This window comes from Denticeps clupeoides, chromosome 6 (genome assembly GCF_900700375.1).
Source record: "Denticeps clupeoides chromosome 6, fDenClu1.1, whole genome shotgun sequence".
Taxonomy (NCBI): domain Eukaryota; kingdom Metazoa; phylum Chordata; class Actinopteri; order Clupeiformes; family Denticipitidae; genus Denticeps; species Denticeps clupeoides.
The window spans coordinates 9,354,362-9,368,948 of record NC_041712.1 but is presented as its reverse complement, the minus strand read 5'-3'; the positions used below and the strand labels follow the sequence as shown (position 1 = coordinate 9,368,948).

At 43.0% G+C, this 14,587-nt stretch overlaps 1 protein-coding gene across 4 annotated transcripts in view; it reads right to left on the bottom strand.

Annotated features, from left to right (window-relative positions):
* The window catches only part of cnksr2b (connector enhancer of kinase suppressor of Ras 2b), a 30,019-nt gene extending 16,286 nt beyond the window's left edge, over window positions 1-13,733 (bottom strand). For 3 of the 4 annotated variants that reach the window (XM_028982895.1, XM_028982894.1, XM_028982896.1), the window contains exons 1-3: window positions 13,345-13,733; window positions 3,666-3,829; window positions 508-710 (exon numbers count right to left, since the gene is read on the bottom strand). In XM_028982895.1, coding sequence (XP_028838728.1) covers window positions 508-710; window positions 3,666-3,829; window positions 13,345-13,408 — 431 coding nt within the window. In that variant the 5' untranslated portion in view covers window positions 13,409-13,733. The remainder of the gene's footprint in view (window positions 1-507; window positions 711-3,665; window positions 3,830-13,344) is intronic. The other variant, XM_028982892.1, reaches the window with a different exon arrangement.
* Window positions 13,734-14,587: the final 854 nt, after the last annotated feature.

The following is a 14,587-nucleotide window of genomic DNA, read 5'->3' as shown; positions in this document are numbered from 1 at the left end:
TAGAATCTGTTTATTTATTCATTAAAATGCATGAATGGGCCCAAATGTCATGGTTTTATAATAGACGTAGCACTTTGGGGCAGGTAGGCAAATGTTTACAGGACATAAAAAAAAACTTCTCACTTGTTATCTGTATCTCGGAGAGAAGGTGCTAGCTACCCACCCAGCCCTTTTCTGATGGCGTGTCATTATCTCTGAAGCCCAGAACATGAAATTTAATGTTGTTTAAATAATCAAAGTTTAATATGGGCGGAGCCCACGAGGAATCATGAATGATTTAAACCCCCTCCTGTCAATATGTCCTAAGCAGGAGTAGGCCAAGGTTCTCCAATTCCCTCCATTTTTCACCTTTTGTATTATGAAGACTATGTCTGCTGCCCAGGACCAGTTGACGAGGTTTCTGATTGGTGAACCAGTGAATATCACAAAAATCCCCCTATGTGTTCAAGAATTCATTGTGCATGTGTGAATGTGTGTGTGCGTGTTTTTGCTCTTTGCAGGTCTAACCTATCCAGCCAGGCCAAAAGACTCTTAGCTGCAGCGATGAGGTCCACCACAGATGTGAGGAAGTCGTTGGGCAGCTTGCGCGTGGCTCTACCATCATAATGGCCGCCACGGCGCCGGCCGGTGATGAAGTTCTGCAGGTTTTTCGCAGATGCGTTGAGCTTATGGGACAGAGTCTTCAAATTCTCTGTCTCTAGTCCATAGTTCTGTGAAGATATGAAAGAAGGGATAAAAACAGAAAAAATGAAGCAGGGGGAGAACACTACTGGTTATAAAAAGCACTGCGTTGCTTATGACTCTGTGCATGTAGGTGAACAGTAAAGCACCTTTAAGTTCTGGGCAGGAGTGGGTTTTAAAATAAGTCCTGTGTAAAACAGGAAAGAGGACAGAGCGTAGTGAACCGCAAAGTCCATTAGAGAGAGAATATCCAGTCGGGGGGTTTTCCGCAGAGCTAAAATGTTCTGTTATGGTGTCGTTTATAGAGCAGAACAAGCCTCAATCTTGGCTAATACCCATTACGATAGTCTTATACCTTTCAGCCACTCAAGACACTTAGTCTGTGAAGCTCATGTTGTCAGCATGAAAGGACTCGTTTTAGACGTACTTTTGCCCCCAAAGTCTTTTTTCTTTGCTTTCATTCTGCATAAACAGGTCTTTTCAGGTACATTAAACAATTCAGCCACTTTCATTTGGACGATGGCCTGTCAGTTCACTGCTCACTCGCACTGGCCAACCCCGGCGTGAAAACCCCGCGAGGCTCCAGCAGAAGCGGTGAGATGTCATCTCAGTGCCCCCCACCCCCTCCAGCTGTCACACTGCACGCAGGGAAGCCTCCCCTCTCCCTTTACCCACAATCCCTTTGTGCACATGGATGGTTGTGGGCAAGTCTGCGGGTGGGGAGACTCACGTGATGGCAGAGCCGTTACGTAATCGGATCAAGGCAAAGGGGCTGAACCTAGCGACCCTGATGATAAACCAATTCAGGACTGAGCACATTTAACATTTTATCTTTATCACTCTATAACTATAATTAATAATGACTAATATGATGATAAAGGGTTGTCAAAACAAAACAAATATAACAACATTTAACAGAGCCAACAAACAGATGGCTATGCTAGGGGTTTGCAGTCCTTTGGATACTCTCTAGTTCCATATTTTCTATTGGCTATCACTGTGTGCTGACATTTCAGCTCTTTATCAAAACCAGAGGTAACTTAGCTGCTAACTACATGTTAACTACATCGCCTGTGCAACGACTGGCTGTGTGTTCTTTCACGACTCAGTCCTGAACTCTCCTCCCCTCTGTCTGTCTGTCAGTCTCCAGTCCATTACAGGCGCCTACCCAGCTCCACTGTCTTGTTTGTTTTTTTTCTGTCCTGATTTCTACCCACACACTCTCTCTATTCACTTCTCCTGCACTATATTCAATTATACACATCCCACAGTTTTCTGCCAGAGAAAAACAAGCCATGTTGCTTCTGAGTGTGTGTGTGTGTCTGTTTGAGAGAGAGAGAGAGAGAGAGAGAGAGAAAGAGAGAGAAAGAGAGGTGACAGTGGTAAACGGGGGGGTGGGGGTGGGGGGTGATTACAGCTGTATGTTTTCTATGAAATCAATTACAAGTGGATGGAAAATCCGCCATCCATTCCAGTCCAAAAAAATTATCTGACCACAGATACCACCGTGTATGAAAAAAACTGTATTGTCATGAAAACAAAGACATACGTATCCGGAGATGAGTCAAGGGGAACTGGAAACCTCAATTACTCAACTAAGAATAAGGCTGGAGTTAAGTATAATTTCTGGGTATATTCTTGTTCAGTAGGGATGACAATGCAGGCCTGGACAAGAGAGGAAGCAGATTGACCCTAAAATGCAAATGCCATAAATTGATCATTAGATGTAAGGACCAGGAAACAAATGACTACTAATTTGGACTAAGATGATTAATTGATAGTTAGAATTATTTACTAAACTTTCAGAAATGTACTTTGTACAATATGCCATCTGAAAATAAAGCATTTACAATCAATTATAAAACATGTAATTAATTATCTCTCCATTTATAACATAGCCAGCAGATTCATTATGGGTGAACATTAATAGATTATTTTACTTTGTTAATTAGCACATGCAAAAAAAAAACCTTTATGCTAAATTAAAAAGCTGATAATTAAGTGACAGCCATTGAGGAACTGTGTGATTCATTATCTGAATAATTGATTATTCATTCTATAAATCAATAAAACATTTGAAAACAGTCATTTGTGCCAAAGCCTTGCTGAATAATCAGAAATCTGAAAGCCTTAAAAGTAGACTATCTTTATTATAACCTGACCCAAAGGCTCAAGTCTGTCATCCTATTTTGCTGCCAGATGCTGTGAGAATGGATTATTCTGAGACTCCAATGGAGCTTTTCCAAGGACAAACCAAATAGCGGCTACATCCAAATAGCCCTAAAGTTACTGCTACATCCAGGCTTTCCTCTCCCATGACCCAGAAAGAGCTCGCCATGATCCCATTATTTTAGGAGAGGAAAGAAGCTGGTCCAAAACCATCTGTAAACAGATGATGCATCCAAGTAACCACATTTATATAAATACTCAAACTTCACTGGCACCAGAGTCATTACAATAAATGTGTAACATGAAACAAGCTTCAACCATAGAATCAACAGGCACATACTGAAGCAAATACAAGGTAGTTATCTGGTTGCTGTGATGTCATGATCACCAAAAATACTGTTTCCTGCTCCAATATCTCCTGTTTGCAGTACTGTGGCCATACTGCTTGAATCGGTATCCAAAAATCTCTTTGGTTGTCATGTTATGGTTTTATTTGTAACAAGAAAGAAATTACAATTCTTAAACAAATGAAAAATATATATAAGTTAAGGATTTCCTATGGTGCTTCTTGTTATGGTTTGTCAGTTTAGCTTCAAAGTAACAAATGAGTAGTGGGACCATCACCACTGTGCCGGTTGGCTGAAAACACATTTGTGGAATGGATTTGAACCTTCTCATCCTCGAATGTCGAAGGATATCCCAGTGTCACTAAAACATAAACGGCAGGATGCACAGCAGAACTGTGCAAAAGAACTCCACTGCCTCAAGCTAGGTAAGTTCTCTCCTTTGTCACTGGGGGCGCTCAGGAAACTCACCAGAGCACACAGCAGGTCCACGGCCTCCAGGATAAGCTCCTGGTGCCCGATCCGGGACACCCCAAGGTCCTCCAGCTCCTGGTGGGTGATTCGCAGCAGCTGATCTCCTCCCACCTTCTCATGCTCAAAGTTCTTAATGTACTGCTGCAGGCAGTCGTCCAGACCTGGAGGGACGAGGAACAGACACGGTGAATAACAGGATTGGAAACATGGGAAAGAAAGGGGAAAAACTCAGGGAGAACAAAGCAGTGGAGGGGCTCAGGCTGCGATTTGGTTTGATTTGCTCTCTGGTTTCCAACTGTTTTCCTCCCCCATCTGTAAGCCCACTTTCTACCTTTGGATGTATGAATGTGAGTTGTGATGGGTTCTTGTTCTCTCTTTCTTACTCTTCGCCTTGAATTCTCACACATGACAAAAACTCTGGGTGTCTGGGTACACACACACACACACACCACACACACACACTATTACAAAAGAGGGTAACACTGCTTGGCAGGGCCTGAGGTTGTCATGGAAATGCACACCCCTCCCTTTGTCCCCACCATCCCAGAGTGATACAACTAACCCACCACCACAACAACAAACTCTGTCCTGTGACTGTGACCTGTTTATTTTGCATTTTTAACAATGTGAAGATTGTACAATGCTTGCATTCTATATGTGACTGTAAATAACCACAAAAGCTGATGATTGCATATGTCATGACTATTTTGTGATTGACTTTAGTTTTTTTGGTTTCATAAATTTGCTTCCTCAGCTTGTCCCTCTCATCTCCTCCCTTGCTTCTTCTTTAACCCTCCAGGTAAGCCTCCTACAGTGTTTCACCTTTCTCTACCTTTTTTTGTCTTTTTAGCACTTCAAAATTTCAGCATGAACAAAAGAAAGTGGAACGCCAGAAGTCCTCTATCTCCAGCACCGGATCTCAAATCTGCGTGTTAATCTTTGTTCACCGCTTGTAAAGACACGGGTCTAATGGAGCATGAACTGAAACCTCTGTGATGATTTATGAGGGGGAGGAAGACAGTGGAACGAGGCTCCGTTCAGGGCTCCACAAGCGATATGAGGGTTTTACAGATCAGTCTTTTTACCAGACTTATTAGAACCCCATTCAGAGGGGGACAGTGATCTTGTGCAGTCTGTCATCGTACACTGCTATAGAAACAGAAAGAGCATGATCCGAGGACCTCCTCACTACAGAAATAAAGATAACATAGTAAATCCCGCAGACAAGCATTTAATTAGATACTTGTCATCATGCTCTGTATGCAGCAAACTAAAATGCCGATCAAAATGCAAATGCAATAAATATTATCCTCGTAATACAATCAGATTCAAGTGCTAATCTGTAAAACACACAGCCTGAAAAATGAAATTGAGAGTGTAGAGAGGATCCGGCGGCTCAGGAGAGGGCATGGATGTTCCCGGTGGAAGGGATGCAAACAGAGAGCTTATTGATTACCGGAGTGCTAATCTGCTGCTAATTGCAGCCACAGCATCCAGATTGTGTTCGGCGTTTAAGAGGAGGAGTGCCGTCATTTAATCTCAGCCATTAATCGTCATGAGAAATGGGCTCAGAGCCAAACATCTTGAGTAAAGGAACTAAATACAAAGAGAAATGCTCACACACAGACACACAAACTGCGTGGAGTGAGGGGGTGAGAGAAGGAAGGAGAGAAAGAGTAAATGAGGGAGTGAATGGGTCGGGAAGGTGGAGGAGGAGGAGGGCAGGACGCACGCTGAATAGGAAATCAGAGTGGAGGGGATTTTGAGTGAGTCAGCGGTCCAACCCCTGCTCCGTCTCCTACAGCAACTCTAAGCCGGTTGAAAGCATTTCTAAATCTACATGCCACACACCCACCCATACATGAAAGTGGCTGGGAGGGAGGAATGCCATTTATGAAACGGAGACGCATTCACCGACGACGTATCATGCGTCCGCTCTGGGTCTTCAGAAGCGCGTACAAATATCATCGACATGCATTAAGTTTGCTTGTGCATAGTTCTGCACGTTCATACTGCTCAAAGGAAACACTGCCAAGATGAAATCTTCGAAATGCCATTGGCCATCTAGAAAAAACGTAGAGCTGACTAATGATGTATTACAACAGTAGAAAAAAATGAATTTTGAATTTGAATCAAGGAAAGACCTGAAAGCATAGATGAGTCAAGCTGCAGTCACCATCACACAATTTACAGGCATATGAAATATAGATTATTTTTCCAAGACCTGCTTAGCATAGTAGTTTAGAAATGGTTTATGTATTCACTGAAATTATCAGCAATTTTTGGTTTTTGATTAATACAGTGGTTCTCAAACGTTTTGCAATAAGTACTACCTCCAAAACATATTTTGGCTCACCATTTTGAACGGCATTAAAAAAAAATGGTAGCATATGTCTATGCAAATAGTTTACACATTATAACAAATCCACTGACAAACAGAAAGATCCGTGCTTATTTGAGTGTGCATAAGTACCCATAAATCCTGACCTATTTGTTCTCACATACAAGCTCTCAGGTTGCAATTTTACTCCCAGTATTAGTTATTATTGACTTTCCTCCACTTTCAATATTGCAGTCACACACACAGCAAGTGATGACATAAAAATAATAATGACATCGTATTTATACATACAGGAGCTATGAATACTAATAATAATCCACTGGCTAGTACCACTAGAGAGAACCTGAGTACCACAATTTGAGAACCCAGGTCATTTAACGGTACGGGTATCCCACGGTATGGTCTGTACCTCGGTTTTTCAGTCCATTTTTGGTACATGTTATGTGCGGGAACAATGTGCTGGAGATTTTAGTAAGATTTATCTGAAGTGTTACATTAGGTCTGTTCAATAGCATGGAACATCTCTCATTTTTTGCTGCAGTTTGTAACAAAAAGCACCTTTAAGACAAACTATGTTATGTGATGGGGTGGAGCTATCAGACGGCACTTGTGGTAATTCCACTTAAAAATGGCGAGTAAGATGGAAATCCCAGCATCTGCGTGCGAGAGAGAGATGTCACAGGTTAGCTTTTCGAGCCACCGGACTGTGCGTCATTGAACTTTTGTCTCTCAGCTCCTCCACTAGTGCATTTTTTTGGTTTGGTTTTCCGGGTCTGTGCAAGCTGCACTTCAAGCTTAGTTCCAGGTACAACAGTGTGAGAGTGGGTGAGTGGGTGGAGGCACAACTTTAACTCACAGGACTTTCGCCATTGGCGCTTACTGCTGAACAGGCTACTGTTAAACTGTAAGCACGAAAGGGTACTTATATTACTCCCCATGAGTATATATCCAGTCACTGGACATTTCTGGATTAATTCTAAAATGAACTTCAAAACTAAAGTCCTGCGGTCCATAAGGGCGTTTTGGACAGTGCAAGGCAGAACAAACAGTGTTATATTTTACCAATTACTGTTGCAACCGTAAAGAACTGAAGCGGGTATGAGCATCACCCAATAATGCCACCTCCACATCTCCACCAGTTACAAACTCATGGATGAAACACCCCTTCCATTCGGAACACATGGGCCTGCTCCACAGCCACTGTTGCATTATAAAACCGCAATCAGCCACAAATTAAGTTTAATTCAACTGACTGCAATTCTATTATCTTGGTGCTGGCACTTTCATAAATCAGCCCAGTTGGCCACAATTACTTTTGCTTGCTGTCACCAGAGAACTGGACAAAACAGCAAGCAGATGCAGTTGTGTTCACACTCTCAGCCAGCCACTGACAGTCAGACTTCATTAACATAAGTCCCAGCCACGGATTTGCGCTCGCCGGTCTATTACAGGGATTGTAAAATTGCATTTTTTTTTCTTTGGAAGCAGAAGCCTCATTAAGCAGGCTTGCTTGGGTAGGGACACAGTGGCTTGACTTTCTGGTCACACTGGCCACAGATCAGAGTTAAAAGCAGGAGGGGTATGCGTGGCCTGGCTCCTCTGGCAGCTGAGCTGCAACACAGGCAGCTGCTGTTTGGACACCCAGTACGAGGGGAGAATGTATATTCTGTTCTCCAGTTCAGAGGCCTGTCTCCCAGTTACCAGACAGCTCCTCCTCTAGCACAGCGGCACTCTGCCAGCGCACACAAAAGCAGACACGCGGTGAATCGACCTGAACCCTCGTTAAAATCCATATTTTCTCAACATTTTCATGCATTCAAATCTAAATTTAGAGTTTATGAACACTACTTGCAACAATAGCTTCAGGCATTGTTCTCTCTTTTAATGTTCTCTTCTTTCTCTCTTCACTGTTTATCGTCTTATCATCTGCCCGCTCCTCTCTCCAGGTTCATTCCCTTCATCTGTTCTGTCTTTCTTGTTCATTTCAGAGGGCCGCTCTCAGAAGCACATGCTCATCCACACGCGCAACTTATAATGAGCAGACTGTCCTTTGGCCAGAAAGCTTACACAGTGATGGATCTGTCTGTTTTCTCTGTAATAACAATAGGGGAGGACTGGATTTTGTGTTCCCAGTTCCTGACTATAGTCAAATGAATGAATGAATGACTAGTAATTTCTGTTTACACAGAATAAATTAATTTAGACCTGAGATATGTTTTTCACTGTTATCTTTTCAGATGTCCATTACTGACTGCCATCGTGCCACCAAAAATGTCTCAGCCCCACCCTGATGGTCACAGGAAGCACTAGAGGGGTGAGAAAAGGCTCCTGCCGGTCCCTTTCAGAAGCCCCCTGGGCATCATCACTGAACTATATGCTAATAAGAGAACGACTGAACACAAATAATAAATTGGTAAGGACCCTGGGGATCTGCATAGCTGTGTGTGTGTGTGTGTGTGACTACAGTGTGCGTGGGGGCGTCTGATTGTGCGAGGAAAAACCAGAGTGTGTCACATTTCAGAATTATTTCTCTTCCTGCCAAAGATCATCTTTTTTGTTCGCGTTTAGCCCCCCGTCTCTGTATCTGTATCTCTGCGATCCTCCTACAGTCTAATACTTCAACCCTGGCAAACTGACAGCCACTGAGCAAACATGAAAGATATTTCCATGGGATTCCAGCAGTGGGATTAGACCCCTTTTATTATCGCACCACAAGTGAAGACATCAGTCAGGAAGCAACATGAGTGATGAAACCCAATGATGGATTACAGCCAGGACCGCCAGTCCCCATTGCTTCCTTATTGACAAATGTAATTAACCAATCAGTAAGTGGTCCAAATTACTCTCATGGCCCCAAATAGGCAATTAAATTACTTATAGGTAACTTCAACCAAAACACTGTATGAAATCTTCCAGCTCAAAGGTTGCTGTAACAGGCAAAGTGCAGGGAAAGAGATGATGGCACGTGGGCACTGGCAAAGCAGGCAGGGCGTGAGGACAGGCTGGCACAACCAGCTGCTGATTCAGGTCCCTGCCCACTCCTCTGGTGGCATTCCCATGGTGCTACAGCAAAAGCTGAACCCGAAATGGACAAATGTGAGAAATCGGTCTGCTCTATAGTGGGACTCAGAAGTAACTCCCCTGCCTAATTAGAAATCCAGGTTTTTATTGATAAGGAGACTGCCTATAAGGCCAGTCATTGCATTGATCTAGAAATAATAATAACAACCAAAATAACAGGAATAGTTGGTTATATACTAATGAACTATATACAAGTACTGATTAATTATTATTATAGTACTAGTCCCAATAATTGTAGCACAAATTTAATTAATTGAGTTAATGCTCAATTCATGCTGTATTTTCATGCTGATTTCTGAGCTGTGACACTTTGCACGAAGTACCTTTTTACATTCAAAGCAAAATTGTGACACAAATACTGTCCATGCCCTGGGAAAAATAGCGGTGAAGTGCGATGATGGCATCATCTTGCTGTTGGTCTGCATTTCATCAGCAAATTACTAAGAAAGAGGTGGGCAAGAGGAACTGCTTCAGACAGCTGAGTAAGTTTGGGGGAAATTTTCAGTGAAACAATGATCCCCGGTACCATAGTGGCAGTCTATACTACTAAAACTTGGTAAATTGTTTCAAATCTGCTATTATTGTACTTAAATTACATATTTATCTAAATAAATTTAATATGAAATAGCTACATAATTGTAATTAAATGCTTTGTTTGTCTGCATACATGACTTGATTTATACAATTATTTATGAAATTTAAGTAATGGTTTGCATAGTAAAACCACAGATTATTTAGTGTGGTAAAATCATCGTTTCAACCTTCACAATCGGTCCCAGAGCGTCAGGGGGTGTGACATTTATCCATAGCTGAGCATTCATGAAATTTATGGCAGATGCATCTCTCCATTCTCAACCCATGGCTTACATACACAGCTGCCCAGACATATAAATAGCATAGGTGCAGACGCCCAGCGATGGACTGCAGACACGCACGAGAACAAACATCGCCACAGACGCTTACGTGCATTTTTTTTGTGCCTCGCCGGTTTTAAATAGCGGATTGTTCGCGCTTAATGAAGGACAATGCAAATCTGGAGTCGCTATTTTTAAATCTTGTTATGAGCTTAAACTTTCATTTCCCTGTTCCCAAGGCTCGTTACTTGAGTGCACTTATTGCTCCCTGACGCAGAACATACACACGCACACAGTTAGAGAGGGAAAGGGGATGTGTGGGAAATTTTAGTCAGCCTTTGTGACAGCCAGCTCAGTTATCTCACTGAAGCTGTGTTACAAACAGATTGGGATAACACACACCTCCCCGAAGCCCCGCTCCATCCCAGCCTGCCAGGCAGAGGCTACAATTAGGAGGAAAATCTCAAGTCTGCACTGGGCCTCGAGAAGAGACGAGAGAGCTGACGCCTGTCAGACTAACAGCTTTCTTCTAGCCAGCCATCGCCGACACCGACGCTGTCTTCCCTTCCTTTTTAATTTATTTTTTTTTTCTGTCAGTATTTCTTCCATCAAGACCTACATGCTTCACGCACCGCCCACATTCACATATGCAACACGCTGGCTTCCGCTCTCAGTAATATGGACTGTGGTTGTCTAATCTGCCCTCGCACTGATTTACCGCACAGATGACTGTCCTGTGTGTTCAGAGCGCGATGCCTTGGCCTGTGCGCTCCTATCAGCGCGGTGCATGTTCGTTTGTGGCGGAGGCGTAAATAAAACGAATAAATACATTAAGGCGTAGCGCAGGGCTCTAATCCTCCACATAAGACAGTACCGCCTTTACCCACTCGAACACAGCAAAGAGGATCTGGGACAAGACGTCAGGCACGCTCATCCCTCAAGCCGAGCACCGCGGACGGTGGGACAGTAGTAACGATAACGTTAACCCCGTTAGACAGGGCTGCTCACACCATCGCCCTCGAAAGCCAAACACTGTAGCTGTCCTCCGTCCATGCACCTGTGAGTCAGGTGTGATGCAATGTCCCAGTCCCAAGGGGTAAGGACAAAAATGGGGGGTTTGTTTACGAAAAAACAAAACAGTAGTCAGGCAACATACAAACATATATATCATTTTTCTGTACATTAAAATGCATCCTGTATCATTCTCAAAACCAAAAATAAAATTGCAGCCATTTTTTAAAAAATGTAATGCATTACGATCAACAATAATCAAATGAAGGGCTAAAACACCCCTAATGCTGTCACTCACAACATTTATACTTTATTGAAATCCCTGTAACCACTCGGCCTCACGCTTTTGTTAGCAGTGAGATATTGCATTTAGGTGAAAAGTATGTAAAATTCTATTTAATTTTGTTCTTATCGCATATACTGCTTTATATCGTAATGAACACAGGACAACGGGTTAGGGCTTGAAACATAATTATTCTAGTTTTTTGTAATCCCACATTTTTGTCAGATATCATGAGATTATAACACACAATCCAGAAAGCAGCGAATGCTGAAGACATTAAGATGTTTATTGTTGTATCTGTGCCGTTTGAAAGTTTGTGCTATTTTCAGTGGCGAGTGCAAATGAAGCTATGTTTCAAACTTTTGACCAACTGTTAGCCTGCTTTAGACAAAATGAAAAATAACTCTACGGACCTACAGTGAGACATTGTAATAGAGAAACAATGTGCTTTATGTGCAATGTTTATAGTTTAAAAAAAGGGGATCCGACATCAAAAAACTGCCATTAATATAAACACAAAACAAATTAAAATTTAGATTTTACAAATTCTACTGGGTAGCATCTTGCATTTAAATGGATTTAATGTTTTACTTAAATGATCAGATGACAAAAAGCAATATGTACTGTAAAGCTTCTCTTGTTTATTAAAAATGATTTCATATGTCGATTTAGCCCAGATTCCTACCTATTCTGTCCAACTCAACATACTTTATGGTAAAAAAATATGTATAATAAATATATAAATAAATATGGTTATTATAGAAATCTGGGGACCCTACAGCAACCCAACGGAAACACACAAAGATCGAAGAAGCCTACGGAAAATTACATGACACCCAAACACAGGAAAAACGAGGCATCTTAACATATCACATCTGAAGCGACTGAAATCAGACGTCAGGCTCCTCACGCTGCCACGCACAAGATGAGCAGAGCTAAGCGAGCAGGGCTCACAGGTACAACTGCAAATTTCTGCGTGTCCTCTTTTGACCCAAGAACCACTTCCAGTACAGGCAGACCCCAAAAACGAGCTGAACTGGATGAATCTGCGGCAAAATCCCCTCTGAATTCCTTTTGGTGGCATTGTGCCACCAGCACCATCTAAATGAAAACAGCAACAGCAAGTCAGGGCCAAACAGCTGACTCCCAATTCAGGGGTGGGTTTAAAATCTCTTAAGTATGAGAGGTTAAAACATGTTCTGTACTCATGAGAGACATTATATAAATATAGAGAGAATCTATATTTTCATACTTTCATTCCATATATCCAGCTCCCTGTCATTATACAGATATATATTATTTATTATATTTTATATGCATTTTATATATAGATAATGGTGAAAATAGAGGACTGTTGGAGTCATTACACTTTTATATGCTCTCACAAGAAAATGAAATAAACATAATATATTATGGTAATGACTCCAACTCTAAGTTCACCCGGCCTGGCTTTATAGTCCTTCTGTTGATTCCGTCTCAGACAAAACAGGCTTTATAATGAAACGGTCAGAAATGAAAAGTCACATTTGATTGATCTCTGCTGTGGTGCGAACTCAGCTTCATGTGTAGGCATTCCTGGACATGCCACCCGAACAAAACCTGTCTGAAGTCAATGGGTCCCCAGAAGCGGCCTGTGGCCTCACTCCATCTGTCCCTTAGTGAAGGTTCCGCATTTGCTGGGTAGGCTGGGAAGACCTTCCGACCCCCTGCGGGGCTCCCAGCTGATGTGGACCCTTACACGTGACCTGTCACAACGCATACAGGGTGAAGGGGTCAAACATCACCCCAGCTTCCCGCTGGTTCCCAAAGGTTCTAACAAGACCATGTGGGTCGTCCATCACTGGGTTCTGAATTGTGCACCACGTAAGTGGAAGACCCACGCAGACACTGGTGTGGACTTATCAGTGTAAAGGCATGTAAATATGAAGAACGCTGGTATGAGGCGGTGTGACATGTCCTGACACCTGTTTATCAAATGTGGAACGTCGCGATGCGTATTTAGCCCTTTTCACCTGATTTGGTCCCCTGCTAACAGCAAAGCGCTGGGTCGCTTCTGATGCCATGTGCATTAGACCCACCCACAAACAACAGCCCACGGACACGCACCTTTCATCCAGTCCACCACCTGGCTCGTCGTCCACTTGCTCACAGGCTCCATCACGAGTGCCATCGTGGAAGTTGTGCCACTTGCGAGCCCTGCGACGCGGTAGCAGCGGGCGGGCAGCTGGTCATTTATAATCCTCGCAAGTCCACTGTTGCATTCCTCCGTAAAGCCTCCGTCAGCCTCGGCCCGCGGGGTGACGCGTGTGGCCGCGGGGACGCCTTTATTATGTTATAATTATTATTCTTTAAAAAAATATAAATATCTATCTATCTATCTCTGTCGGATCTCGCGTCGGCGTGGATGCGGATACGCGGGCAGGAGCGTCAGATTTGCATTGTGTCGCCGTTCGGGCTGCCGCTGCTGCTGGCCCTACATCTCCCTCCCTCTCTCATCCCTCCTCCTCCATCCATCTCTCTCTCTCTCTCTCTCTCTCTCTCTCTATCCCTCCCTCTCTCTCCCGAGCCGAGCATCAAAGAACGCAGCCTTGCGGAAACGTCGCTCTGACAATGAGCCGCTCCGCCGCGTATTTATTTCATTCTGGAAACCGCCCACAAGCCCGTATATTCAGTAAAAAGACACCTTATAGCACCATGACACTGCATTACCTATGTAGACATACTAATCACACGGAGAGCCTGCTTCATAAACCAACACAGATATCTATAGATAGATAGACTGATTGATTGATTGATAGATTGATTGATTTTTTTAACGCTGGACGCTGTGTTGATTGCTAATTGAAAATTAAGTCACTTTTAAAGTCACCTAAAGTGTATGCATTCAGCCCCAAAAAAAAAACAAAAAATAAAAACACAATTTATGATGTTCAGGTATGTGACAATTCTGTCCTGGGACGTTCCTCTGTTGTCACGCTACGATTGAGTATTTCATTAGTCAGCTGGAGGATGAGGAGCAGAGATATATTCTCGACAGACAGGTGGTTTGGAGGGAAAGGGAGGTCAAGGCGGTGCCTCTGGCGGCCATGGCGCTCTCGCAAGCTAGGCCGTGGTGCCGTGCCTTCGGCAACGGAGTCACACAGATGACCCTGTTTTCCAGCTGAAGACATGCCCAAAGGAACCCATTTTATTTGAATATATTCTCCCAGTCAGGGAGCCACACACGTCGGAAACCTTTTTTTTTTTTTTTTTTTGCAATAAAATCATTAGATTAAACAACAGAAAATGCCTCCTGGCTTCTGTGTAAATGTTGCAAAAAGCGCAATGGCTGCTTTGAGCACAGCAGAAG